This window comes from Anguilla anguilla, chromosome 17 (assembly GCF_013347855.1).
Source record: "Anguilla anguilla isolate fAngAng1 chromosome 17, fAngAng1.pri, whole genome shotgun sequence".
Taxonomy (NCBI): domain Eukaryota; kingdom Metazoa; phylum Chordata; class Actinopteri; order Anguilliformes; family Anguillidae; genus Anguilla; species Anguilla anguilla.
The window spans coordinates 31,491,544-31,517,725 of record NC_049217.1 but is presented as its reverse complement, the minus strand read 5'-3'; the positions used below and the strand labels follow the sequence as shown (position 1 = coordinate 31,517,725).

Genomic DNA, 26,182 nt, shown 5'->3' with positions numbered 1-26,182 from the left:
TCCGTGAGTGCCAGCGCTCTTTTCTCGCTGTTGCAGAAGATTGACGTATTACACACGGCCTACACCACTGACTTAGTTTGTCCTTTTGCATCTCATATTTTTTAAAAATCAACAATGACGAGGTTTTATTAAAGCCCCCACTGGTCTTTCTGCGTTGTTATAATGTAAGTTTCTCTTGGGACTTTTACAACTAAAACAATTATAGTTTAGTTTTAAATTGCACACACGTATTCCACTTGTATTGAGAGCATTATCCAGTCAAATAATTACAAAAGAGAGATTATTTGGATTTGTTTGCCATTTCTCTTCTGCAACCTGAAATTTGAATGTGACATTATTGACAGTGAGAGCCGGGAGCTGTTAAATGTGATTTTTTTTTTTTCATCCCCAACTTCTGGACTCAGACTTGATAACTGGTGTAGATGTAGACTGGGTTCCTGGTGACTGAACTGATTGGTGAACACCAGGGGGCAGGGCAGGGAACCGCGAGAGTGCAAGCGCGTGAGGCCAACATCTGAGCCAGCGGGTTACCTGGGAGACGCTGCCCGCTATATGCCCACGGCTCTGAGCCAGCGGGTTACCTGGGAGACGCTGCCCGCTATATGCCCACGGCTCTGAGCAGCCGTTCCTGGAGCCGCAGAAGGGGGGAAAGTCCGAGCCGTAAAAGGCTGAACTGAGAGGGGGGGGGGAGTCTGGAATAGCGTGAGAGCGGGGGGGGGAGTCTGGAATAGCGTGAGAGTGGGGGGGGGAGTCTGGAATAGCGCGAGAGTGGGGGGGGAGTCTGGAATAGCGTGAGAGCGGGGGGAGGGAGTCTGGAATAGCGCGAGAGTGGGGGGGGGGAGTCTGGAATAGCGCGAGAGCGGTGGGGGGGGAGTCTGGAATAGCGTGAGAGCGGGGGGGGAGTCTGGAATAGCGTGAGAGCGGGGGGGAGTCTGGAATAGCGGGCGGGGGGAGTCTGGAATAGTGTGAGAGCAGGGGGGAGTCTGGAATAGCGTGAGAGCGGGGGGGGGGGAGTCTGGAATAGCGTGAGAGCGGCGGGGGGAGTCTGGAATAGCGCGAGAGCTCAGTTTGTGTCAGCAGTCCGACTGCGGGCTCTGCCGGGTGGAGCGGCGTTTGTGTGGCACTGATAAACGAACGGAGATGCTCCTCCTCCTCGTCCTACACCTGCACCTGCACCTGCACCTGCGGGAGAGACAAAGCTCCCGGCGATCAAAGTTGGCTGGCTGTTGCCATGGCTACCCCGCTAAGGGCAGGCACACAGCGCTGCAGTCTGTTTTGAGCTGATACGGATGCGTTCCACACAGATACAGCCGCGGTACAGAACAGCAGGTCGCCGCACATCAGCCGGCCCGAAGGCCAGTCCGGTGCTCCTCAGATATAGGGCACTATAAGACTGCAGAGGGAAGAAGTCTGAAGCTCACAGATGCAAAATAAGCCCTTTAATGGTGCAAAATAAAACTGTTGTGTTTCAACACTACTGTGTCTTCATCAGAGTCATTACAGGGCTTATCTTGCATCAGTGTGCTCCAGATTTCTGCCTTCTGCAATCTTACAGCAGCAATAGTCAGACAAACAGGACTCTGTGGGGATTATAATGTTGACCCAGAGCAGCGGGTGAATGTGCTTCAAAGGATTTTATTAACCAAAAACTTAATAGAAATCTCAAACGCTGCTATATATTAGCGGTCAGTACAAAAACAACCCTGTCCATTTGGAATGATTGTACATTTTAACACAAATTAGAGAGAAATACTAACGGGGTGAAGTATATCAGCAGGTTTTTACCAGTGTACAAAGTACAGAAGTTTTAAAAAGAGTCAAACTCTCTCAGTCACACTCTCAGTTAATTTCTCAGTCACTCTCTCACTCACTCAGTCACTCTCTCAGTTAATCTGTCTCTCACCTGAGATTCTGCTACAGTTCAGGTGTGTCAGTGCCCTGGGAGCGCTAGCAAGCCTCTGGCTGTCAGTAGCGTGCATTCTCCGTGTGCCCAAAATCTACCTTCCATGTTAAGGAAAATCCAGAATGTTCCCAGACCTGACAAACAGAGAGGTGCTGCGTGCCCGTTCCTCGTGTGTGAGGAGTGGTTCTCCCGGATTAGGCTCGGAAACAGAATGATTGTCACTGCGTCTGGGGTCTCTGTGAGAGGCACCCCCCCCCCCAACGCAATCCCAGCATGCCTCACGCTCCCAACGGCCTCTTGTACAGCCACATGACCTTCTGGGTGTGCAGCTGCTCCCACACCCGCCCCTCCATCTGCATGTCGTGGTTGACGTAGAAGATGAGGGGCTTCTTCACCCTGTCGAAGTAGTGATCGGAGAAGGCCCCGTAGTTGTCTGTGATGAAGCCGTAAGCCGACACCTGGGCGGGGAGAAGCAGAGAGCCTTTCAGTCTCCCGCTCGGTTCCTCAGACGGCTGAGGCGCACGCATGCGCACAGAGAAAGGGCAAAGGACACGGGGCACTTTGCATGAAACAATGGTCAATCAAACTATCACACCATGAGTACATTTAACAAAATACAGTCAGAAAAATTGCTGAACAGCCAGAATAGTGCGTAACGTCAAGCAGGCATGGTATCTCTTGTAGAGGTTGCCCATCGTTGAGTTAGTCTGGCACCAGAATACCCCACAGGAAGCTGTGAGCTGAAGAGGTGGCCGGTACTCACCTGGTCACATGTATGCAGGGCGGTGAATAGTATCAGTGCACCTGTGCTGGGCATGTACAGGTGACTGTACTTCTTCCTCAAGAGCGGAGATTTTAGAAACCTAAACGACATCACCCCAGAACATCATGACCACACACTTTCACCATTCCAGCGTGTCATTATGAAACTGCGCTGGCATTTCAGCAGCATCTCTTAAATGCTTTTTCCGTGTTCTTCCTCCAGTTTGGGATAGCCAATCATGGTCATGCTGCAGTGGCTCCGTTATGGACACTGGACAGCTCAGACAAGCGTGTACTTTCCTGTGTGATGTGTGTGTTTGATGTGTGTTACCAAAGTCTTATCACACTGGCAGGATCCGTAAACCAGGCACCAAAAATGGCCTATTTTCACATCTGATTATTTTATGAAAGTGGTGTTGTGTAGTTTGGCATGGGATGTTGCTGTACACTTGTATGCCGGAGCGCAGGTGACAGTTTGACAGTTAATTGCTTGTGTTTATCTGTTGGGGCTTCTCCAGAAAAAGTGGGTACTCAAAGGAGCAGGCGACCCAAAAAGTAATTAAGAACCAAACAAGCGGTGATCCTACCTTTCTTTGATATACCTGACAAAGTCCGGGTGAAGCATCTTAAACTTGTCAACAGAGGACTTCTGACCAAAATATTTGGATGGCCTGATTGACAGACAATAGGACAGGGTAAAAAACCAAAATGGAACTTTATTCTGGTTCATACATTCTAAAACAAAGTATAAATGAGCCGGGTTGTAGTCACAGTTTGCAAAGGCCTGTAGGATGCAAGGTTAACAGTGACCCCTACAGGACATTTACAGTATTTTCTTATCCTAGGTTCATGGCTAGAGACACTGAAAGAATGTGTCCCACAAGGGTCAGAGAAATCAGTTCCAGCTGAGTATCCCCAAACGGATCTTTTACAAAAAGGAAGAATTATGAAACGCAGTGGAAACAATAGTGGCTAAATACCCTCTGTCAGAACTATTCAGAGACGGCTACTCTCCATCGGTGTACTCACACGTCTCCTTTGTCGTGGTCTGAGGGAACAGGAATACCTCTGATGGCGGCGGACAGAAGGAGGTAGTCTCGGGTGTTAGCGGGAATGAAGATGTAGTGAACGCCCTGTGGGAAGGACACACAGCAGGAGGTAGTCTCGTGCGTTAGCGGGAATTAATATGCTGTTAACGCTGTGTGGGAGGGGGACAGAGCAGGAGGTAATGGATGTTAGCGGAAATGAAGATGCAGTGAATACTCTGTGTGATGTCATGGTTTAGAGGTGGGGTTAGGGATGCATAACACAGGTCCCGCAGGCCCCGCGAGGCTCCGACGGCCCGCACCCTGTCACGTTCACACAGGCCGTGTGGCGAGAGCCACGGTTCGAGGGAAGCTTTGCCCCTGGCGTACCTGCCCCTGGGGGACCCTGGTGAACCCCACGGCCCGGTATGCGGCCAGCGAGTTCTTCAGGGTGTTGGCGGTAAAGCCGTAGAAGGAGGTTTTGGTGCCCACGTCCTCTTCGAAGCCCTTGGTCACGGCCCCGTTCACCCTGAAAGGAGCCACCGGAGGATAAAAGCCTGTGCATCACCGGGAGCTACCGCGTCCGTGCGCTGTAAATTATTTGTGAGTTTCCGCACAAGATAAGGTTTTATGATGGTGCACACCTGTCAACACACGGGAGCAGTGTGCGGCAGTTATTGGTTAGGCATGTTTTAATTGTTGGATATTTGTTTGGAAAATCGCTCTGGGGGTGATCAGTGCCTGTTGTCGTTGTCGTTGCATAATTACCCTTTGTTGTGCGGACAGTCATTAATGCTAATTGGAATGGCTGTCAGGCATCAGGATGTAGGTATAGATAGATAGATAGATAGAATTTTTATTGAACCCCGTGGGGTAGTTTGTCCTCTGCATTTGACCCATCCTAGTTACTTAGGAGCAGTGGGCAGCCACAGTGCAGCGCCCGGGGACCAACTCCAGTTCTGAGTGCCTTGGTCAAGGGCACCTGCAGGAGCACACCTAACATGTATGTCTTTGAGTGTGGGAGGAAACCAGAGTACCCGGAGTAAACCCACGCGAACACGGGGAGAACATGCAAACCCCACGCAGAGAGGATCCGGTCGGACCCAGATTCAAACCCGGAACCTCCTAGTTGTGTCTGTGAAAGCAGGCCTGCTCGCACTGTAAGCGTCCAATGAGAGGGATGTCGTCATGGAAATGGGGGCGGGGCTGCACCTGAAGACGAACTGGTGGGCGTCGATGGCTTTGCCCTGGCGGGAGCCCTTCAGGATTCCGCCGTTGCCCACGACAGCGCAGCGCACGCACCCCCTCTGCTCGCCGCGCTCGAACAGCTGCCCGTCCCGCGGCTCGCTAAGAAGGGCCAGAGTCGAGTTCACCACTTACACACCGCACGCACACACACCGCGCACACACCGCGCACGCACACACCGCGCACGCACGCACCGCGCACGCACACACCGCGCACGCACGCACATATACACACGCACACACCACGCACGCACACACACACACACACGTACACACACACACACCGCACACACACGCACATATACACACGCACACACCACGCACGCACACACACACACACACGTACACACACACACACGCACACACACACCGCGCACACACCGCACACGCACACACCACGCACGCACACACACACACACACACACACCGCGCACACACGCACACACCGCGCGCACACACGCACATATACACACGCACACACACACACACACACCGCGCACACACGCACGCACACACGCACATATACACACGCACACACCACGCACACACCACACACGCACGCACACACACACACACACCGCGCACGCACGTACACGCGCACACACACACACATACACATATACACACACAAACATGAGAGCACATAAGCACACACATAAACATATATACAGGCAAGGATGCGGTCTAGTTGAAATGTCTTATATACTATACTTTAGAAAGTTTAACATACCTTCACATTCATTAAAAAAGCATTGCTTTCCCAAACGGCACACTTACCCAGTGAGTGCGAAAGAGATTTAAAACATGAGACCTGCGCTATTCTGAATTTTGAAAATCTTAAAGCTGCACATTGAACACTGTCGGGAGCGGGGGGGGGGTGTGTGTCAGGAGGGGGGGGGGTTACCGTCCCAGGGCAGTGTCAGGGGGGTGTGTGTGGAGGGGGGGTGTTACCGTCCCAGGGCAGTGTCAGGGGGGTGTGTGTGGAGGGGGGGGGGTTACCGTCCCAGGGCAGTGTCAGGGGGGTGTGTGTGGAGGGGGGGGGGTTACAGCAGGAGGGGGGGGGTTACCGTCCCAGGGCAGTGTCAGGGGAGTGTGTGTGGAGGGGGGGGGGTTACAGCAGGAGGGGGGGGTTACCGTCCCAGGACAGTGTCAGGGGGGTGTGTGTGGAGGGGGGGGGTTACCGTCCCAGGACAGTGTCAGGGGAGTGTGTGTGGAGGGGGGGGGGGGGGTTACAGCAGGAGGGGGGGGTTACCGTCCCAGGCCAGGCCCTTCCAGCCGTAAGGGCCCGGGTCCTGCTGCAGGCGCTGCCACTCCTGGGGGTTGAGGAGCCCCGCCCACTGCAGCACCGGCACGGAGAAGTTGAAGACCTGACCCAGCACCGGGTCCCGCTGGGCCACCTCTCTGAGGGAGCACGGCCTCGCCCACTACAGGGACACAGCAGCCAATCACAGACTGAGACATGGGAGCCAATCACAGACTGAGACATGGGAGCCAATAACAGACTGAGACATGGGATCCAATCACAGATTGAGACAAGGGAGGCAATCACAGACTGAGACAAGGGAGCCAATCACAGACTGAGACAAGGGAGCCAATCACAGACTGAGACATGGAAGCCAATCACACACTGAGACATGGGAGCCAATCACAGACTGAGACATGGAAGCCAACCATAGACTGAGACATGGGATCCAATCACAGACTGAGACAAGGGAGCCAATCACACACTGAGACATGGGAGCCAATCACAGACTGAGACATGGAAGCCAATCACAGACTGAGATACAGGAGCCTGCGGAGGCAGCAAACTGTTCTTTTTATGTTCAGATCGGAACACAGGCTCTCATCGGGGAAAATCCCCTGTTAATGCACATCCAGCCTTTCTGAGTCAATAAACAGAGGGGACTTTCCCTTCATCTTACTCTTGCTCTTACCCACCTCATCCTCTGAGGGCGCTGTGGTGTTCTTCCCATTCTCCTCTAAAGGGGGGAGGCTGCTTCCAGTCACTTTCAGAGGTCTGAAATGACATTAAAAGCGGTTATGATGTCACTCCAGGATGATTCCCCACCTGCAAAATGTATTTCCTTTTTTACTTTTATTTTTCTGTAGCAGACAAGATTGCAAACGGAACACAACATGATCACCAGCAGAGGGCAGAAAACCAGATAAATACTTCACCTGATCTGTATTTAGAGGTCTACTGTTTTATTTATTAATTTACTTATTTTAAGTGTCGTATTCTGTCCTGAATAAGGGCTGGTGAAAGCAGGTGAATATATATATAAACTATGCGTATATGTGGAACAGCAAAGAGATTGTAGCCCAAAGGGACCTGTTGGCCATGGTGGCTATGCAAGTCAGTGTTTACTTTCCCAGAATTCTGTGCTCTCAGCGTGTGTGTTCAGGCTGGTGTGCAGGCGCTATATGATCTGTGTTCAGGGCATGTGTTCAGGCTGGTGTGCAGGCACTGTATGATCTGTGTTCAGGGCATGTGTTCAGGCTGGTGTGCAGGCGCTGTATGATCTGTGTTCAGGGCCTGTGTTCAGGCTGGTGTGTACGTGCTGTATGATCTGTGTTGAGATCTTATCTCTGGCTTTTTCGCTGCCCCAGCCCAGTTCCTAAAAACCTTTAACATTACCCAACTGCTTCAGACCCAGGCCTTGTTTCCACAACAACGAGGGACTGACTTGGCAGCCTGAGGTTTCCGTTAACTTTAACCTCCTTTTTTTTTCTGATGCAAGTTCACCACTGAAGCACCAGAGCTAGTTAGACTACGCTAACAGAGAACCAAAGTTACTACATCCACAACGAAGCAATAGCTAACTAGTTTACAAGGTGGACAGGTGTAGGTGATGATACTGTGTCTGTTGTCACTGCATTGGTGCATAGTAGCACCAGCAAAAAGAGACGGTTGACAAAATGATTAATAACAAACATTTTATTCCTTTCAAATTATGTCAGGCCATTTTTCCATGTCATTTTACCAATCCCAACTACTGTGATTATGTGGGGTAATTTTCTGTCCGATCTGATTATATTTTCAGATGTATGTTACCACTTGGACGTTAGCAGGCTAGCTAGAGGTGACAAAGGGAAACTGATCAGAGTATAAGTTTATGTCACAGGTAAAGGTTTGTGCCAGAGGTGGATAACAAAGTTACTTGTACAGCTGGTCTAGCCTGTGGAGGAAATCCAGTAAAACCTGTCCCCGTCCCTCTACAATGACAGTGAACTGCACAGCTGGTTTGGGACAGACTTGTGGCATGTATAAACTGGTTTTGGGTCAGGAATACACAATTGTAAGTTATAAAACATGAGGAAACATGTAACTGAGGAAAAGTGGAGTTCTTGCACATCACGGTTTAATGCACTGTTTGGCTTTATTATAAAAACAAACAGACCCAAACTGACACTTAACGCCCTAAATAGTGCACAGAGTCTAAATCTACCGGATACTCCGACAGGAGTAACAGCTGCAGGTACTGTACGGCTTGAATAGCCTTGAACACGCCTGCGGACAGCGGACATCTTCTTTGATAATGACAGAAAGTGTCAATTACAGACAGGCAGAGCAAGAGGGTAATCTGCATGTATGTCCATTGGTTTTAGAGATTTCGGGAGTTTTCTTCCTTTAAAATATGCGTAAAATGTGCACGATGTCTGAATTTGCGCGTCTGTTCTTTTTATGGAATGCGGAGCTAGTCTGGTCATGCCCTCACTGTGGAGCTTCTGAAGCTTAATCAGGTTCTCTATTTCAGACAAGTTTTTAAAAGGCTTCACCGTGAGAGGGAAATTCGTCAAATTATACCATAATCATTAATTGTTTAAATACTGCATTGAATCATAAGTTTAATAAGAGATGTAAACGGTGTGCGTTTTGAAACGTATTTTACGCCCGTAACACCTGTAACAGCGCCGCGTCTACAGTAGGCTATGATTTGATGTGCGTTAAGTACGTTATGTATATATATATATATATATATATATATATATATATATATATATTCTGTACAGAATATCCCTCGTTTATGGCGGTAAAGTCTCAAGAAAGAAGCAGTGCACCCGAACTGAAAACCCAATACCTGGTTTGTTTCAAACGAACTGGCTTACACTTTTTCAAAAGTTGGCAAACTCACTTTCGATAGCAGGGGCTATACTGGGCGCTATACTGGACAGAACGATAGCTCAGAGATTGATGATACATTGTCAGGTAACCAGAAAACGTAACGTAGGTAGTAGCCAACATTTTCCCTTGACTAGATTCACCAGCTAATCAGAAGTAATGTGACATGCTTTTAGTAACTTTGAGGGCGAGAACTGTACAAGTGAGAGAAAATTCATGTTACGCGATAGACTGCATTTACCTTCCCAGGATCACGCGATCGCCACTGTGTATGAAATCCAAGTCATAGTGTCCGTAGATAAAGGCGGTTATGGTAAAACACGCTATCCCCAATAGAAAAGCGAACTTCCATGTGCACGTTCTCATGCTCGCGGGAGAGAGAAAACAAAACCATGAATACTAATGGAATCAGCCTCGCGCATCAGCCTCCTCCAGGTGTTTGTCAAGTTTGCCGGGGGATAAATTAATGAACGATACAAAACAAAAAGAAACGAAAAACAAACAAACAAAAAAGTGCGAAATCAGCTTAAATCCTCGACCCTCCCGTCGGAGGGTAGCCGTTTGTTTTTCTTCTCTTCACTGGCGCTCCCTAGAGAAAGAGAAGAGGTGTGGAGACGAGGACAAGAGGGCTGGCTTCAAGTACAGTAGTAAGAAAATACCAACCCCATGCTCCACACATGCCGCGGATTGACACACAGCAAGTATTTAAGTGAAATGAAGTGTGATGAGCAATTTTGTGGTAGCACTTTAAATAATAAAAGTATTTTAAAATCCAAAACCAAAAAGAAAAAAACAAACAAAAAAACATGCTGTATTATTGCTCAATGGCTGTACTCATAATTAAAAATAATGGCAATCGGGCGTGTAATCACTCTCCTTTGTGTCAGTGCGTCCTGCCTCCCCTGGCTCGAGGGAACACATTCCTCTACCCACACCTGTGGAGGTGCGAGGAGGTGTGTACCTTACTCACGGAGGTGGAAACTAGCCCGTAGCCATGTTACCTTGGCCTGCATGGCTTGCACGTATATATGACATTACATGGTAGTTTTTTTTATGGTTAACAGATAAAATATCCATTCATATCTGTGAAAGAGAAACACGACACGTTCTTTTCCAGTATGTATCATATTTTCTTACAAATATTGCTGATGGAAGAACTGCTGGTGACCAAAACTCACCTTATTAATCTGTTATAAAACAGGCTTCATTAGGGGACATTAGGGGAGTTATTAACCTGTTATAACACACTTCATTAGGGGATAAGCCTGATAATTAGGTGAGGCGTGTCACCAGGGGCCTCTGGGTAAAATGGGCCCCTGACTGCAGCTGCTCTCCACTGGCTGGCGAACACATGCTAACAGACAGCCGCAGCGGCGTGTCACCAGGGGGCCTCTGGGTAAAATGGGCCCCTGACTGCAGGTACTGTGAGCTGCAGCTAGCTGGGGGCCACCTCTGCATGTTTAGTCTGTAGCACGGGTCTTTGTGTTCTGTTACATGTGACTTTAGAACAAACTCAAAGGTGCAATGCTCCTCTTAAGTGACAGGTTTATGCAATGTACCTGACTTTCAGGTACCAGTGAGGGGAGAGTCACAAAATTAAGTGGGTGGGCACTTCCTGTGTTTGAGTTTTTCGGATTCTTTTCTTGACTGTGAATGCACCAACGACCCTGAGAAAGTCATTGCTGGTGTGAAGACGTTATATGCCTTTGATATAAAAATAGCTCTTTTAATTTCTTTTTGTGCATTGTGAACTTTTTTCTTTTGGTGCTTTGAACTTATATGACAGCTGCATTCAGATGTGCAAATAGTATGTTTATATTTCACAAATTCACCAGTATACAGCATCAAAAATGCTCTTAAAGTTCTTTAAAAATATTAGCTGAACAGCGACTGAAATGTTTCACAAGCAAGGTCAGCTTGTCCGGAATGAGCCGGTTAACTCCTCTGTGACCGTGAGAAGCGTGGATGGGGTGCCCCCCCCCCCCCCCCGATCCGGTAGGTTCCCGGAACAATCGCACAGAAAAGCCGCAGCGCGCACGGGGGGTCCGAGGGGGCAATTTCATAGACTTGCAGATGGAGTGAAAGACCCTTTTTTATCAGGATGAAAGGAATGAAAGAACCTCAAAGAGAGAGAGAGAAAAACCTCAGGAGTTACCTAGCAACGGGAATGACTCAGCACGCAGGTTTTTAATTGGTCCTTGAGCCGAAAGGCAGGGTCCTGCTGCCAAACGGGGCCTGGCCGTCCGCGCAGACCGCACACAGGCCCAGAACTGCCGCCAAGGAGACGAATGTGGGGTCCTGAGGAATGCCCCCCCCCCACGCACGCACGCACACACACACACACACACACACCATAGGGCGGGCACGGTGGCATAGTGGTTAGCACTGTTGCCTTGCAAGAAGGAGGTTACGGGTTCGAATCCGGGTCCGACCGGATCCTCTCTGCGTGGAGTTTGCATGTTCTCCCCGTGTTCGCGTGGGTTTACTCCGGGTACTCCAGTATCCTCCCACACTCAAAGACATGCATGTTAGGTGCGCTCCTGCAGGTGCCCTGGCCTCAGAACTGGAGTTGGTCCCCGGGCGCTGCACTGTGGCTGCCCACTGCTCCTAAGTAACTAGGATGGGTCAAATGCAGGGGACAAATTACCCCACGGGGTTCAATAAAAAGTATATCTTATATCTCTCTTATATCCTACCACACCTCCCCCCCCACCACACACACCCCACAGACCCCACACCCCCTTTCACACACCCGCCCACACACACACCACACCCCCCCCTCCCCCTCCCCCACACCCCACCCCCACACACACACACCACACCCCACCTTCCCCCCTCCCCCACACCCCCCGACACACACACCCCACCCCCACACACACCCCACCTTCCCCCCTCCCCCACACACAAACCCCACACCCCCCACCCCCCCCGACACATACACCCCACCCCCACACACACACACACCACACACCCCCCCTCACACCATGTCCAGCTCTCCACCCTAGTGCACTTACACACACACACACCATGTCTGGCTCACCACCATAGTGCACTTACACACACACAAACCCCATCTCCAGCTCCTGTCTGCAGTTTGCCTGAGGCTTGGCTGTAGTTGTACCGAACCCCAGGATCTAGTAGGGCTGTGCACTTTGTCAGTTATTTTTATTTTGTTTTTTAAAAGTGATGAGTTTTCTGATGCATACAACAAGCAGATCCATATAAATTCTCCAGACTGAATTATGCAAACACTCATTCCACATTAAGGGAGTTTATTTCCATATTCCACAGTGTCGCATGTGAACGAGCACCAGACATAATTTCTGAAATGATAGATCACCATAGCCACATGGATACATTAAAACACGGTGGCTTCTGTGAACTTAACATATTTGGATAACCCCCTCCAGGTTACATAAATTACCATGTGTAAACAGTGCCGTTTTTATGTGGGAACACAGGCATGATTGACAGGAGGACAGGAATAAATGGGATGGGTGTGTCCAGGGAGGTAGAGAGCTGGGTGTAGGCCATAAGCACAGTTTGTAAAGGGCTTATCTGTCTCCTGGCTCTACAGTTACAGTACAAAGACCGTGTTACTGCATCTCTGTGTTCCTGACAGTAACACTGCTGTTCTGCACTGCTGCGTGTGGCTCTGGGTAAGAGCGTCTGCCTGCTGTTTGTAATGAAGTGAATGGTTTTGTAACACCGTGCCAATGGCACAGTATCTACGGTGGACTGCCAGGTGCCCCACAGGACCACCGGTGATTGCCCTCCAACGCTCACAGTCATTTCAGTTGCTAATAGAAAAAGTAACGATAAAGAGCCTCTCGAAAAGCACTGAAGGAACGACACTACTTCCTCGTTCGTCTTCCGTCTTCCGCATTTCAGTCTGTGTTTGATATCAGAGTTTCTGTAGTTCTTGCACAATTCACCATGGAAACAAACTGATCACCCACTCCTCAGTTATGATATGGAAAGGAATAATTAGCTAATAGTACACCATATAAACCATGCCTAGCTGCCACAGCCGTGTTATGTGAACCAAGGGCTTAGAAGGCTGAGGAAAGTTGATTCTCAGGTTACCAAGATGCCAGTCCAAGACGTTAAGAACTCTGAGTGCCATGATCCACTGAGGTACTTTGTTGGCAGTCTCGTAATCGTTGTCGATTCTCAACCAAATTTACTGCGTGGGGCATTAAAATCTCTCACCAGGGTCGTCATTTAATTAGAAATTGGGTAGAAGGTATTGCCGTGAAACCTGTGCTCTTCTGCTTGCACCTGGGCCTCTAATGACTCCACACCGCATGTAATCTGAGCTGTTCTAAACTGGACAAGATCACATCTGTTTTTCACATTCAGTCCATTATGTCATCTGGCTCGTCGCCATGGAGAGCAGTCCAAATAAGGAGAGGGGAGCTGTCCCAATGAGAACACAGCTGAGGCAGGAGGACAGTCAGCCCCCCCCCCCCCTTGCAGTCTGTCTGGGGGCTCCCCTCTCTAAATGGAGTAGAGTTTCAGCTGCTCCTCCACGTCCCCCTCAGTCACCTCGCCGAATGTCTCCTGGTTTTCCCTCAGTAGCTGAAAGATTGCAGCCAGCTGCTCCTGCTGCACCCTGAAACGCACACAAGAGCACCCCCTGAAACATCACATGCATAACCCCTGAAACACACACAAGAGCACCCCCTGAAACACATCACACACATAACCCCTGAAACACACACAAGACCCCCCCCCCCGAACCACAACACACACACAACCCCTGAAACACACACGCAAGTCCATCCCATCAAAACTGCGCATGACAAAAAAATTAAAACATTTATCACTCAAGAGACTTCCCCATAGAAAAACCGAACCAATTAAACACTAAGCTTTCACTCATTGTGGGGTTGATCAAGTCTGACGTACAGTACTGTATATGTGTACATGCCTGACGTCTGTGCTAACCCTCATAAGTGCAGTCAGTGAGGAGCATGGTGCTGCCGGGGGGGTCACACCTGTGCGCTGGGAACCCGAAGAGAATGGTCCCTGAAATGTGCCTCTAATGTCACCTGAATTACCCCGAACTGTAACGATGCCTTTACCACCTGCTGGATTTATTATTTTTTATTTTATTTTTATTGCATGAAACTGGCAGAAGCATTCTATTTTGAGTTCACGTTATAGGCGTCATAAAAAGTCCAGTGTCCTCCCAGCCTGTTACGGGGTGGGGCAGAGGTGGGAACGCAGCAGTGTTTTTAAATTCAAGGAGTATCCTAACAAAAAAGGAATAATTGCACAGTACCACGAACACATTTATAAAGTATTTTAAGACCCGCGGGTCACCCCTGTATGCCTTAAGCCTGCTGTGGACCGGGTCACCCCTGTGTGCCTTAAGCCTGCTGTGGACCGGGTTACCCCTGTGTGCCTTAAGCCTGCTGTGGACCGGGTTACCCCTGTGTGCCTTAAGCCTGCTGTGGACCGAAGGCTGTGGCTCAGGCCCGTTCCGCTGAGGACGTGAGCGGTTAGGAGCGGTTAGGAGCGGTTATGAGCGGTTAGGAGCGGTTATGAGCTCACAGCGCTGGCAGGCAGAAGGAAACTGGTGCAGTTTGGCTGGCTGGCGTGCAGCAGCGCTGGTAGCGGTCTGGCTAACGGTGCTGACTGCGTTTAATGGCGTTTAATGGCTTTAATGGCTTTGTGTGCCAGGACACACCCAAAGAGCCGCCTTTTGAGTTCCTGATGCCGCAGATCGACAGCCAGCACTAACCGGTCAGGGTTTGGCTCTGTTCCGAATCCTGCATGATTACTGGGTTTGAGAGGAAGTGCCTTACAGTCCATTAACCTTTCACCTGAATTGGCACGTTTGCACGCTGTGATGTGACTCCACTGTGAACGATAGTGTCGGAGCCCTAGATGGATGTTGAAAAGGCTCCATTTTGAGCATGCAAAACCCCGGAGCACTCGGTGTACAGAGAGCAGTTGGCAGCTGAACCTGTACTGCCTGTAAATTCAGTTCTGTGGCGGCATCATGCTCATCATGCGCAGACGGTGGTGACACAGCCTGGGGCCTTTTTTTTCCATCCCCCTTCAGAGCTTCCTGGTTTTACCTGTGAAGCAAAGACACCCCCACCCCCACCCCCCTCCAGGGAGATTGTTTTTCCATCACTCTGCTGGTATGGAAAGTGCCATTCAAACAAAGGAAGTACAGGACAGGACAACAATGCTCACAGGGAAACGATGATGGTGGGTCGCACCCTGCCCTAGGAGAGGGCGTCGGCTTGTCTTTAACCATAACAAGACTAGGAAACCTAGTATATGGCTGGACCCAACACACGTGATCCGGCCGACCAATGGTGTAACTTCATCACTCAGTCAGTCACAGACATTCGCATTTGTAGGGCTGTTGCGGTCCAGCCAAAAACCAGAGAAACGCTCAGCCCTATTCGCTGAGAAACGCTCAGCGCTGTTGCCTATGAAACGCTCAGCGCTGTTACCTATGAAATGCTTAGCGCTATCCGCTATGAAACGCTCAGCGCTGTTACCTGTGAAACGCTTAGCGCTATCCGCTATGAAACGCTCAGCGCTGTTGCCTATGAAACGCTCAGCGCCGTTACCTATGAAACGCTCAGCGCCGTTACCTATGAAACGCTCAGCGCTGTTGCCTATGAAACGCTCAGCGCCGTTACCTATGAAACGCTCAGCGCCGTTACCTATGAAACGCTCAGCGCTGTTACCTGTGAAACGCTTAGCGCTATCCGCTATGAAACGCTCAGCGCTGTTGCCTATGAAACGCTCAGCGCCGTTACCTATGAAACGCTCAGCGCCGTTACCTATGAAACGCTCAGCGCTGTTGCCTATGAAACGCTCAGCGCTGTTACCTATGAAACGCTCAGTGCTGTTACCTATGAAACGCTCAGCGCCGTTACCTATGAAACGCTCAGCGCCGTTACCTATGAAACGCTCAGCGCCGTTACCTATGAAACGCTCAGCGCTGTTGCCTATGAAACGCTCAGCGCCGTTACCTATGAAATGCTCAGCGCTGTTGCCTATGAAACGCTCAGCGCCGTTACCTATGAAACGCTCAGCGCTGTTACCTGTGAAACGCTTAGCGCTATCCGCTATGAAATGCTCAGCGCTGTTACCTATGAAACGCTCAGTTTAATACAAGACAGGAAGAGACAGGCGCTTACACAACCTTGGCTTTTAATTAAGTGTTTACAAAAGCCAACAAAATGTCTTAGAACAATTCATTCAACAGAAAAAAAAAAAAAAAAAAAAAAAACCTCTACAATGTGTCACACACACGAGTCACTTTGCCATGTTGTTTCTGCTGCGATGGACGTCCGAGAAAGGGAAGAGAGCCGGTGTTTTCCCTTTTTACCTGTCTCACCTGTCGGGGCATGGTGACGGTGTCGAGCTCTCTCAGTGAGCCAGCCCTCGTCATTCACAAGGTTCTCACCCTTACGCTGGGGCCATCTTGGATTTTCGGGGTAGTTCAAGGCCCAAGCGCTCTGTAGCGTGTTCAGAGGGGGGAGTGGGGGGGGGGGGGGGCGCGGTGCCCGGGCCAGGAGACGGGTGCTTGGCAGCGGGTGCGATGGCGGGCGAGAATGGGGCGGGAGGGGTGAATGCAGTAAGGCACACTGGGGGGTGTTACGTCAGATTTACTGGCTCAGGTGTAAGTGGGCCTTTCATTCCCAGGCCACAAAAAACCAGAGGAGGAAGGAAAAAAAACAACAAAAAACAAAACATTTAATTTCTTTTTTTTTTTTTTTTTCTTTTTTTCAAACAATGGTACAGTCACCAGACAATCAACAAAAGCGGCGCTTCTGGGCAGGGTCTTCTGGGGAGGGGGGGGTCTTCTTGGGGTGGGAGGGGGGCGTGTGGGTGATTTTGGGGCTCATCGTTCTCTGTTTACTCCTCCATACTGTGGGAAGAAAAAAAAAGGAGAGGTGATCACAACCGCTATTCAAACTGTCACTTCAAACATCAGAGCTGTATCAGATAGCTTCCAGTCAAATATGAAAATCATGTATGGTATGAAGCACAGTTTCACTCTGCAAATGGTGCAATGTCTCCACGATTAATACATACCGTACACACACACACAAAGAATGCCCTCCGTCAAGAGAACTAGGCTAGTCACAGTGTTACTATTTCGACATGTTACATCCCTCTGAAACACCACTGAAACTTGCATTCCCCGTATCAAACTTCTTTAAACGTGATAATCGGTTTTAACTTTTCCTGAACGTGTGCTAGCAATCTGAATAATCCACTGGAACGTAAACACACAGGGAGATTAAATGATAAATTAAATGTAGTAAAAACTATTTTAATCAGATAATGAAAAAATACTCTCTTAACTACCACATTAGCTTTCAGCACAGTCTGCAATAAAGGCCAAAAAATCCTGCACTTTAAGATCATTTAAATGACTAAATCTGCACATTGTAGATCTGTGCTGTGAATATTCTCTTAAGTGTGAGTGCAGAGAACAAAGAATGCATGCATCCACAATTTAAATAAAGTTGAAAATGCACAATTTTGTGATGAAAATAATTTTATTCTTTTTATAATGGCCTAATTGAGGAGAACTGGCAATATATGACTGGAGCATTACGTGAATATAATGTGCTTATATTCCTTTAATAACATCAAAGTTGAAGCCTTGTAGCAAGTGCACTTAAAAAAATTTTTTTTTGTTTCAAAATACTTTTATTGATGGTATGGAGATAGCTACACTGTTGTAGGCTTGTGCACCTTATGCCTCCAGTTAAACCCAACACCGTGACAAGCCTAAAGAGAACCAAACAAACGGGTGGTTCAGACAGAGTCAGTGTGGGGTGGGGTGGGGGGAGGGGAGCCAGAGCGGAGACTCACCGGTACAGGCGCTGGCTGAGGGCAGGCCCAGCAGGTTTAGTAATCATGCAGGACATGCAGGATTAGGAGCGGAGGCAAACCCAGAGCAGCTCGGCCATGTGGTGCAGATCAGAACCAGAGAAAAGCCAGGGGAAAGCTCACCACCCCTAGAGAGAAACCCGCCACCCCTGAGCAGAAACCCGCCACCCCTAGAGAGAAACCCGCCACCCCTGAACACAAACCCGCCACCCCTGAGCAGAAACCCGCCACCCCTGAGCAGAAACCCACCACCCCTGCACACAAACCTGCCACCCCTGAACACAAACCTGCCACCCCTGAACACAAACCCGCCACCCCTGAACACAAACCCGCCACCCCTGAGCAGAAACCCGCCACCCCTGAACACAAACCCCTGAACAGAAACACCCCCCTGCCCGTCCCCCCCCCCCCCCCCCCGCCCCCACTGAGCAGCACCACACAAGGGGTAGGGGAGAGACAGCAGCATTGGGGGAGGGGGCAGAGAGTATTAGTGTGCCCTCCACCAATCTTTATGGGTACATCAGGTTAACATGCGCTTTGTAAACCAGCGAAACCCTCTGGTCTGTTAAAGGGTTTATTGTGGGTGTGTTTGTGTGTGGCGTGGGGGGGGGTTAAGCAGAAAGTAGGAAGTACAGAGAGTGGAACCATTTCCTATTTCTTTCACAAATGTGTGGTTAGAATGCTCTTAACTGGACATTCTAATGCTGATGATGTCACAATCACTACTGGGAACCGAAAGCAGTGGAGTTCTAGAACACAGACTAAATTTTGAAAAACAAAAATGTTACAAATAACCTACTCTTCAAAGGGATAAAGTATTATGCCATGGAGTATCATGCTGATTATTTTCCTTCTGCGATGCAACATGGGGGCCTTTTATACCAGAAGCGTCATTTACAGCTTCCCTTCCAGTGCAGTAGAGATGGGGAGCGCAGCTCGCAGTGTAACCATGTTAAACACAGTGGAAAATACTGTGGTGCGTGTGAAACTGACAGCCCAAAACGGCACTGCATTGACATGAAGAAATAATCAGGTGGCTGCTGTTTTTCTTGACAGTCTTCTGGCAGCTGAAGTACCTTCTGAACAAATCTTAACTTTTTTCTTTCTTGACCAAATACTGCCACCTAGTGGACTAGTATTTGGAAAATTCAGAGATACGTTTCCAAACGTATCCGAAAAGGGCTGTTGTGGGTACAGGTTTTTGTTCTAGCCGAGCACTACGACACCCGATTCAGCTAACTGACGAACCACGGTCTGTAATCAAGACCCTGATAAGTAGAATCGAGCATCATAGTGCTGGGCTAAAACCTGAAACCTGCACCCACGCCGGATAAGACCAGACGTCCCTGCCACAGACAACGGGAGTCAGGGGCAAGTGGGTGAGAACGGCACTGCAGCACCTACCAGTGACTAGCCAAAAAGTAATAAAGAAATTTAACAAGTAGTGAACATTATTTACCTGTACCTACTGGATAAAATATGCACAGTTTTTATGCAGTTTTAACTTGGAGGCCACAAAGCTTGGCAAGGCAACGTGAGCACAGAATAAAATGCACTTTTTTCACTGTCCAGCAGAGGGCAGGCTTTCACCTCTGTCTGCACTGGACTTTAAAATACAGAATTGCCTGTGGGTGATACAAGAAGTAACCATTATAAACCAATCCTTAATTAATAGACACTAAAGATATTTCATCATCATTACAGTGAGAGTCAAGGGAGGTCTTCAGCCCTGGTGTATTAAAAAAGGAAAAACACGTTCAGGCAAAGACTTAGACGTTTCTCACAGAGCAGTTCCAGGAAAGCCATTTCACCTATAATCCGTTTAGCAAACTGATAAGTTGTGGTTCAGCTACATTACAGTTGAGCCAAAGGCACCAAACAACATGGAAACATTAATAAAAGCCCGGTGTGGAGCTGTTAGCAGCCAGTGGTACAGGAGGGGGGCCATGTGCTACACCAATGGCATGTGGAGAGTGCTGTGGGGGGGGGGGGAAGGGGGGGGTAGGTGGATTTACCTGGTCGGCCATGCTTAAAGAGAGGTAAAGTCAGGTGTGATCTCTATCCTGCAGAGATAAACGTAGGAGGCCGTCAGGCATAGACACCTGGCACCTGCACACCTGGCACACCAGAACAACTGGCACACTGGCGCACATGCACACCTGCACACAGCACACCTGCACACCTCTCTCTGCCAGCCCACGCTGAACAGCTGCGTCAGGGCTGGGATAACAGTTTTCTGAGAAAAAGCCAGTCACATACGTCAGGACAGACTGAACTCAGTGAGGACGATGTTGGGGCCTTTTTGAGGACGATGGGTTCCACTGTGTGCAGGTAAACGGGTTATAAAGTCCTGGGGCACTCGGAGGGGACACAGCTGCAGTTTTTGCAAATATTTAAATGTCAATTGAAATTTCTTACATGGGAGGATGTTCATATTTTCCTCCGTTCAAACAAATGAGGCAGAGTAGACAAAAAAGGAAAACCAGCTGGAACACTGAATTCAACACCCTCCCTCCCCCCCCCCCCCCCCCCCCCCCCCCCCCCCCCCCCCCCCCCCCCCATACTCACGCCCGCCCCTCTTCTCTGCTCCATGGGAACACAATAAACCACAAACGTGGTTCCAGCCCCTCCCCCGCTCTGAGACGCGGGTTTATTTTAGGGACATGATGAAATTCCCCTGTTAGATGAATCAGGGCCACCAATCAGAGAGAGACCTGACAGACAGATGTGAAACCACCCCTCCCACTGTCACTCTCCCTCTAACACACACACACACACACGCACACGCACACACACACACACCCTCCCACTGTCACTCTCCCTCTAACACACACACGCACATAGAGATACACACACCCTCCCACTGTCACTCTCCCTCTAACACACACACACGCACATAGAGATACACACACCCTCCCACTGTCACTCTCCCTCTCACACACACACACACACATCCTCCCACTCTTACATACACACACCCTCCCACTCACTCACTCTCTCTCTCTCACACACACATGCACATACATACACACACACACACCCTCCCACTCTCACTCACTCTCTCTCTCTCACACATACATACATACACACACCCTCCCACTCACGCACGCACACAGATACACACATCCACCCACTGTCTCACACACACCTTCCCACTCTCACTCACTCTCTCTCTCTCACACACACATGCACATACAAACACACACACATCCTCCCACTCTCACTTGCTTGCTCACACACAAGCACATACATACGTGCACATGCACACACACACACACACCCACTCACACGAACATGCCTTCTCACACTCACGCACATACACACCGACACCCCCTCCCACTCCACTCCCACACAGAACATGCGCACGTGTGCCCACACACACACAAACACACATGCACATGTGCCCACACACACACACCCACGCTCTTGTTCCCAACACACTCCCCTGGGCCTCTCACATGCAGAACCGACCAGACTGAAGACCTGTGTTCCGTGTTACATAACACGTTAGACTATTATGTAATTTGAAGCACAAGTACATGTGTGGGAGAGGGAGGGGGAATGGCTGCTGATCTAAGGTCTCTGCACGTTTCTCCCGAAATCGTACGGGCAGGGCTGGGAGCTCTACGCAAGAATGGAGAGCCACGAACAGGCCCACAGAGAGCCACGAACAGGCCCACAGAGAGCCACGAACAGGCCCACAGAGAGACACGAACAGGCCCACAGAGAGATCTGTGAACTCTGGACCAGACAGAACCGTGAATGCTTTCCCCCCTGCTCTCCTCCAAAATGTACCATGCCAGTGTGGAGATATTTTAGTTTTAAAAAATCCTTAAGTATGCCTGCCCCCCCCCAAAATAAAATGTATTATTTTACCCATTCATCAGCAACCTGTAAATAATCAGGGTGAAGTAACACTACCACGCCGATAGAGGGCACTCACAAAACGCCCTGGAGCTAATTCTATGCATTACCGTCAATTGAGAAAAGCAGCGGCCAGTTTTCAATTTACGCCCTTTTTGTATTTGCTAACTGTAACAGTCTATAGGACCACATTAAATACGTGTAAATAATAGTCACAGCCATAGCTACTTAGTAGTCATAACGATATTACACCACGACCTTCTGTTTAGTTCTATGTACGTATATTACTATTTCGTGTGTAAAAAAGGGTTTGGTTCGGTTACATTAAACTGCACTCGCGATCTGTGTAGTTAGCTAGCACAGTGCTATCTTAAAGTAAAGTTAGTGAACGACAAACAGGCTAACAAAACTGAAGAGAGTAAGCTCTAAGAGTACGGTATATAAATATAAATGTTTGGCCTATACATGTGGTTGCTATTGCTACCGAGATACCGAACTGATCATTTACGAATGCAACTAGTAATTTATCAGTCCGTCTTAAGCGTGTGGCAATGCTAACTAGTTAGAGGGCTAGCGTCATTAGGGCTAGCCAATAGAGTATGCTGTAAAGTATTTTTCGGAATGAATTGGTATGAGTTGTGTAGGTATGATATATGTTTAAGTGTTTAGGACTGTTTCGCTGATGTTGCTGTAATTGCAGCCTAGCGTAGTGGGCAGGTGGCAACAATTCACTCAGTTTGATATGTATTCGATGCCATGAACACTAAATGGATTATGTAAATACAAAACAACAATTGCTATATATGAGAAAATATATTTGCAATTAAACAATAGATATATTTGCAATGAATTTTCTACGTAGTTTTTTTTTAAGGGAGCAAAGGTGTTTCTTGGCCATCTGGAGCCAAAGCAACAAAATGTGTCACTGTCCCAATACTTTTGCATTTAACTGTATTTATCTTAACTATTTGCTTTTATGAAAAAATAAAGTATCAAGGTAGTCATATGTGTAATGGGTTTTTGATTTATTGATTATTCAGCAGTTAATTATTAGGCGTTTTATAGGAGAAACAGTTAGACACAGCTAGTTGGAACAACTGCCAATGAACATTCCACTTACACTGTTTTTGTTTGCAGGAAGAAAAAAAGGATAAAACTGAATATGTGCATGAATTGCTTCATCAAAGTCCACTTCATTGTGTGCAAGACCAGCCATCTACATGCAGGGAGCAGTGCGGTTAAAAAAGCATGCGCAGGTAATCCAGTGCACCTTGCTGGCCACGTCACCCACTACAATGGGTAAGGTCCGTATGGCCCTGTCCAAAACAGCTTGCTTACCTACTGTTGTGTGTACAAGTTGTATACTGAACAGTAGGCAAGTAAGCTGCTTTGGACACGGACTATAGCAGCGGTTCCCAACCCTGTTCCTGGACTACCGCCTGTAGTTTTTTTTTTTTATTTCAGCCCCTCTTTGGCACACCTGATTCTACGCTAATTGGCAGCCTAATTGAGGTGTGCTTTGTTAGGGTTGGAGTGAAAAGCTACAGGCTGGTAGATCTCCAAGGACAGGGTTTGGAACCATGGCTGTTTGATGTTAGGCATCATGAAAGTCGCCTAGCAACGAGAGACAAAGGGCGACAGCTCCACTGACTCCATAGGGGAATAACAGATTTTCTTTTAAAAACCTTTTAACATTTATATCGTATTCTTTTATCGCCACTGACAACACGCGTTCACCGTGTCCCTTTCCCCATACAGGCCAGTGATGGAACTGTGCTTTTGCCTCCTCATCTCCAGTATGAAGGGTCTCCAAGTTATCCAGATATGGAAAATTCTTCATACAGACCCCGAAGTAGTCAGTGATTCTTGCCCAGATTCAAATGAGCGATGTCAGTGCTTCTGGGGCAGAGCCTGCTCTCTGAGCGAGTGCCTTTATGGAATAAACTTTGACTATTGTAGATACAGAGTGTACCCAAAGCACCCTTCTGAATACCTCTGTACCTGAATGTTCAAATAGCCCTCTGGAATCTTGCCAGTTATCACTCAGGGCATGATTTTTATAATGGCAAATGTGTAGAGTACTGCAATAGACTGCACAAATGAGCAGAGGATGGGGTGAGGAGAGAGAAAAATGGAATGAGGGAGGAGTTAGTGGAGTTTAAGCCACGCCTCTTACCTCTGCTCTTCCTCCAGCTCCTCCTTGGTCATCATCTCTTCAAACTGGGTGGTCCTCTTCTTCCCAGGGCTGTACTTTGGGGACAAGTCGTGCTCCGCACTGTCATCTGCAGGCAAGGAAAGGTACTGCATCATCGGAACCGCCACCCACCACATACCAGGACTGCGTGGCGACGTTTTCCAATAATACGTGTTTGAGAAGTAAGTGCAAGCGACAGTGTAAACACACTTAAAATATGCATAGCCATTGTTTATCCTTTATTATTACAATCATTCTAATATGTTCTAAATTGTTGCTGTCATGTGATATTAGTTCACTGAAACAAATACAGAAAAGGCTACTCTTGTGTGTCTACAATCAAAACTTAGGAGCTTACATGACAGGCGTAGCATTGTGTGTCTCTGCCGCCCACTTGAGAAACTTACCATAAATATGTCAAACATAAACAAATGTTGCAATGACCTGGGTGTTGGGATGAAAATCAACAGGATGGAATGGTTCTTATTTAAATGTAGTTTAAATACAATAACCATAAATTAGCATATGATGTTTCTGAAAAGGTCACATTAAAGTGTAGCCTGAATAACACCCTCCCCCCCTCCCCCCGTGTTTTTTTCAGCAGTCTGTCATGGGTCTGATTTGCATGTATTGGACGTAATAATCTCTGTGCTGTAGGGACCACCATAAAGCCTCTGAGCTTAAACATCATGCCGGTGGCTTCAAATGATGTTAACAGCTATGCAAACCCCTGGGGTAAAGTGGATATTTGTTCTTTAAGTAGATCATCCCCCCCTAACTTCAGATACCTCTGTATTAGGCATAGAGACTCCACACACGCAGATCCCGCTAGCCCAACGTTCACCAGAACATGATCTTCAGCCATTATGGCGCTGAGCCCTTCGGTGGGGAAACTGGAGAACCGCGGTTGTTTTGTTGCAGGAGGTGGACACATACAAAGGTTGCTTCAAAAACAAAGCTCTCTTCAGTGTGGGTTACAGGTTACCGTGTGTGTGTGTGTGTGTATGTATCAGTGTGTGTCAGTGAGTGTCTGTGTGTGTGTCTGTGTGTGAGTGTGTGTGTGTCTCTGTGTGTGTGTCTGTGTGTGTGTGTCTGTCTGTCTGTGTGTGTCTGTGTGTGAGTGTGTCAGTGTGTGTGTGTGTGTCTGTGTGTGTGTGTGTGTGTCTGTGTGTGTGTGTCTGTGTGTGAGTGTGAGTGTCTGTGTGTGAGTGTGTGTGTGTGTGTCCGTGTGTGTGTGTGTCTGTGTGTGTGTGTGTCTGTGTGTGTCTGTGTCTGTGTGTGTGTGTCTGTGTGTGAGTGTGTGTGTGTCAGTGAGTGAGTGCCAGTGAGCAGGAGCGTTTGGGTATGTGTGTCAGTGGGAGTGTATGAATGCTCCCTTTTGTGCTGTACCAGTGGGAGACTCAAAGCCTGCGCTGAACTTCAGCACACTTCTCTCTCTCTCTCTCGCTCTCCTGTGCAGTGAGGTAAAGAGGGGAATATTTTTCGAACGCGAGAGAACAGGCACTGGTAGAACCCTGGGAATGTTTCTGCTCCACAGCAGAGCTCTGCTGGTCGTGTGCAAACCCGCTCGCACGGTTGTCACAACTCCACAAGCAGCGGTAGTCAAATGCTTACTCAGCATTTTCAGTTTTCCTTACTCAAAACCATACCATAATGTTAACAAAATACCAGGTAAAAATGCAAATATACAGCACAGGATCTGAAAACATCTTGGACAGGATGTCCTGAGCCTACAACAGCGATGTTCAGGCTTAATAAAAACATAAGTGATAATGTGGCTTGTTATTCTTTTTTATTTTTTATTCTTCCCCACGTAAATATGCATTAAGGGTCATTTGCTTAAAACCCCACCAGCTGTTCCTGAATTTTTCCCCCCCAGGAACGTCCCCACAGGCAACCACATACCGTTATGCTCTGTCTCAGCGACGGGCTCCTCCTCCGGTTGGGGTTTGTCCAGGGATTCGGCCTCGATGTCCTCGATGTCTCCCGGGATGAGTTTCAGGAACAGGTTCCTCTTCCGGGGTGGGTTTGGGGGTCGCTCAGGCTCCGCCTCCGGTTCTGGTTCCGGTTCTGGTTCTGGGGCGAGGTTCCTGCCGTAAAAGGGAGAGAGGAGGGAAATAAAGGAAACGCTTGAGACTGAAGGTCTGAGTGTAACAGCCCTGAGCTGGGGGGGGGGGGGGGGGGGG

At 48.6% G+C, this 26,182-nt stretch overlaps 2 protein-coding genes and 1 long non-coding RNA gene across 3 annotated transcripts in view; all 3 read right to left on the bottom strand.

Moving 5' to 3' along the window:
• Positions 1 to 1,615: 1,615 nt before the first annotated feature.
• Positions 1,616 to 9,699, bottom strand: st6galnac2 (ST6 (alpha-N-acetyl-neuraminyl-2,3-beta-galactosyl-1,3)-N-acetylgalactosaminide alpha-2,6-sialyltransferase 2). The gene is made up of 9 exons (XM_035398009.1): positions 9,300 to 9,699; positions 6,874 to 6,952; positions 6,188 to 6,359; positions 4,903 to 5,065; positions 4,081 to 4,219; positions 3,695 to 3,798; positions 3,253 to 3,336; positions 2,667 to 2,766; positions 1,616 to 2,361 (listed from the first exon to the last, which is right to left on the bottom strand). The coding sequence occupies exons 1-9, from the start codon at positions 9,422 to 9,424 to the stop codon at positions 2,182 to 2,184; spliced, it is 1,146 nt and encodes a 381-aa protein (XP_035253900.1). The 5' UTR covers positions 9,425 to 9,699; the 3' UTR covers positions 1,616 to 2,181.
• Positions 9,700 to 12,322: 2,623 nt separating this feature from the next.
• Positions 12,323 to 26,182, bottom strand: part of LOC118217186 (glutamate receptor ionotropic, NMDA 2C-like) — a 215,534-nt gene continuing 201,674 nt past the window's right edge. Inside the window, 3 exon segments of the mRNA XM_035399011.1 lie at positions 12,323 to 13,673; positions 23,979 to 24,084; positions 25,902 to 26,160. Coding sequence (XP_035254902.1) covers positions 13,559 to 13,673; positions 23,979 to 24,084; positions 25,902 to 26,160 — 480 coding nt within the window. The 3' untranslated portion in view covers positions 12,323 to 13,558.
• On the bottom strand, positions 16,226 to 18,189 carry LOC118216646. The gene is made up of 2 exons (XR_004763048.1): positions 17,921 to 18,189; positions 16,226 to 16,964 (listed from the first exon to the last, which is right to left on the bottom strand). It is a non-coding gene; the product is annotated as an uncharacterized LOC118216646 (long non-coding RNA).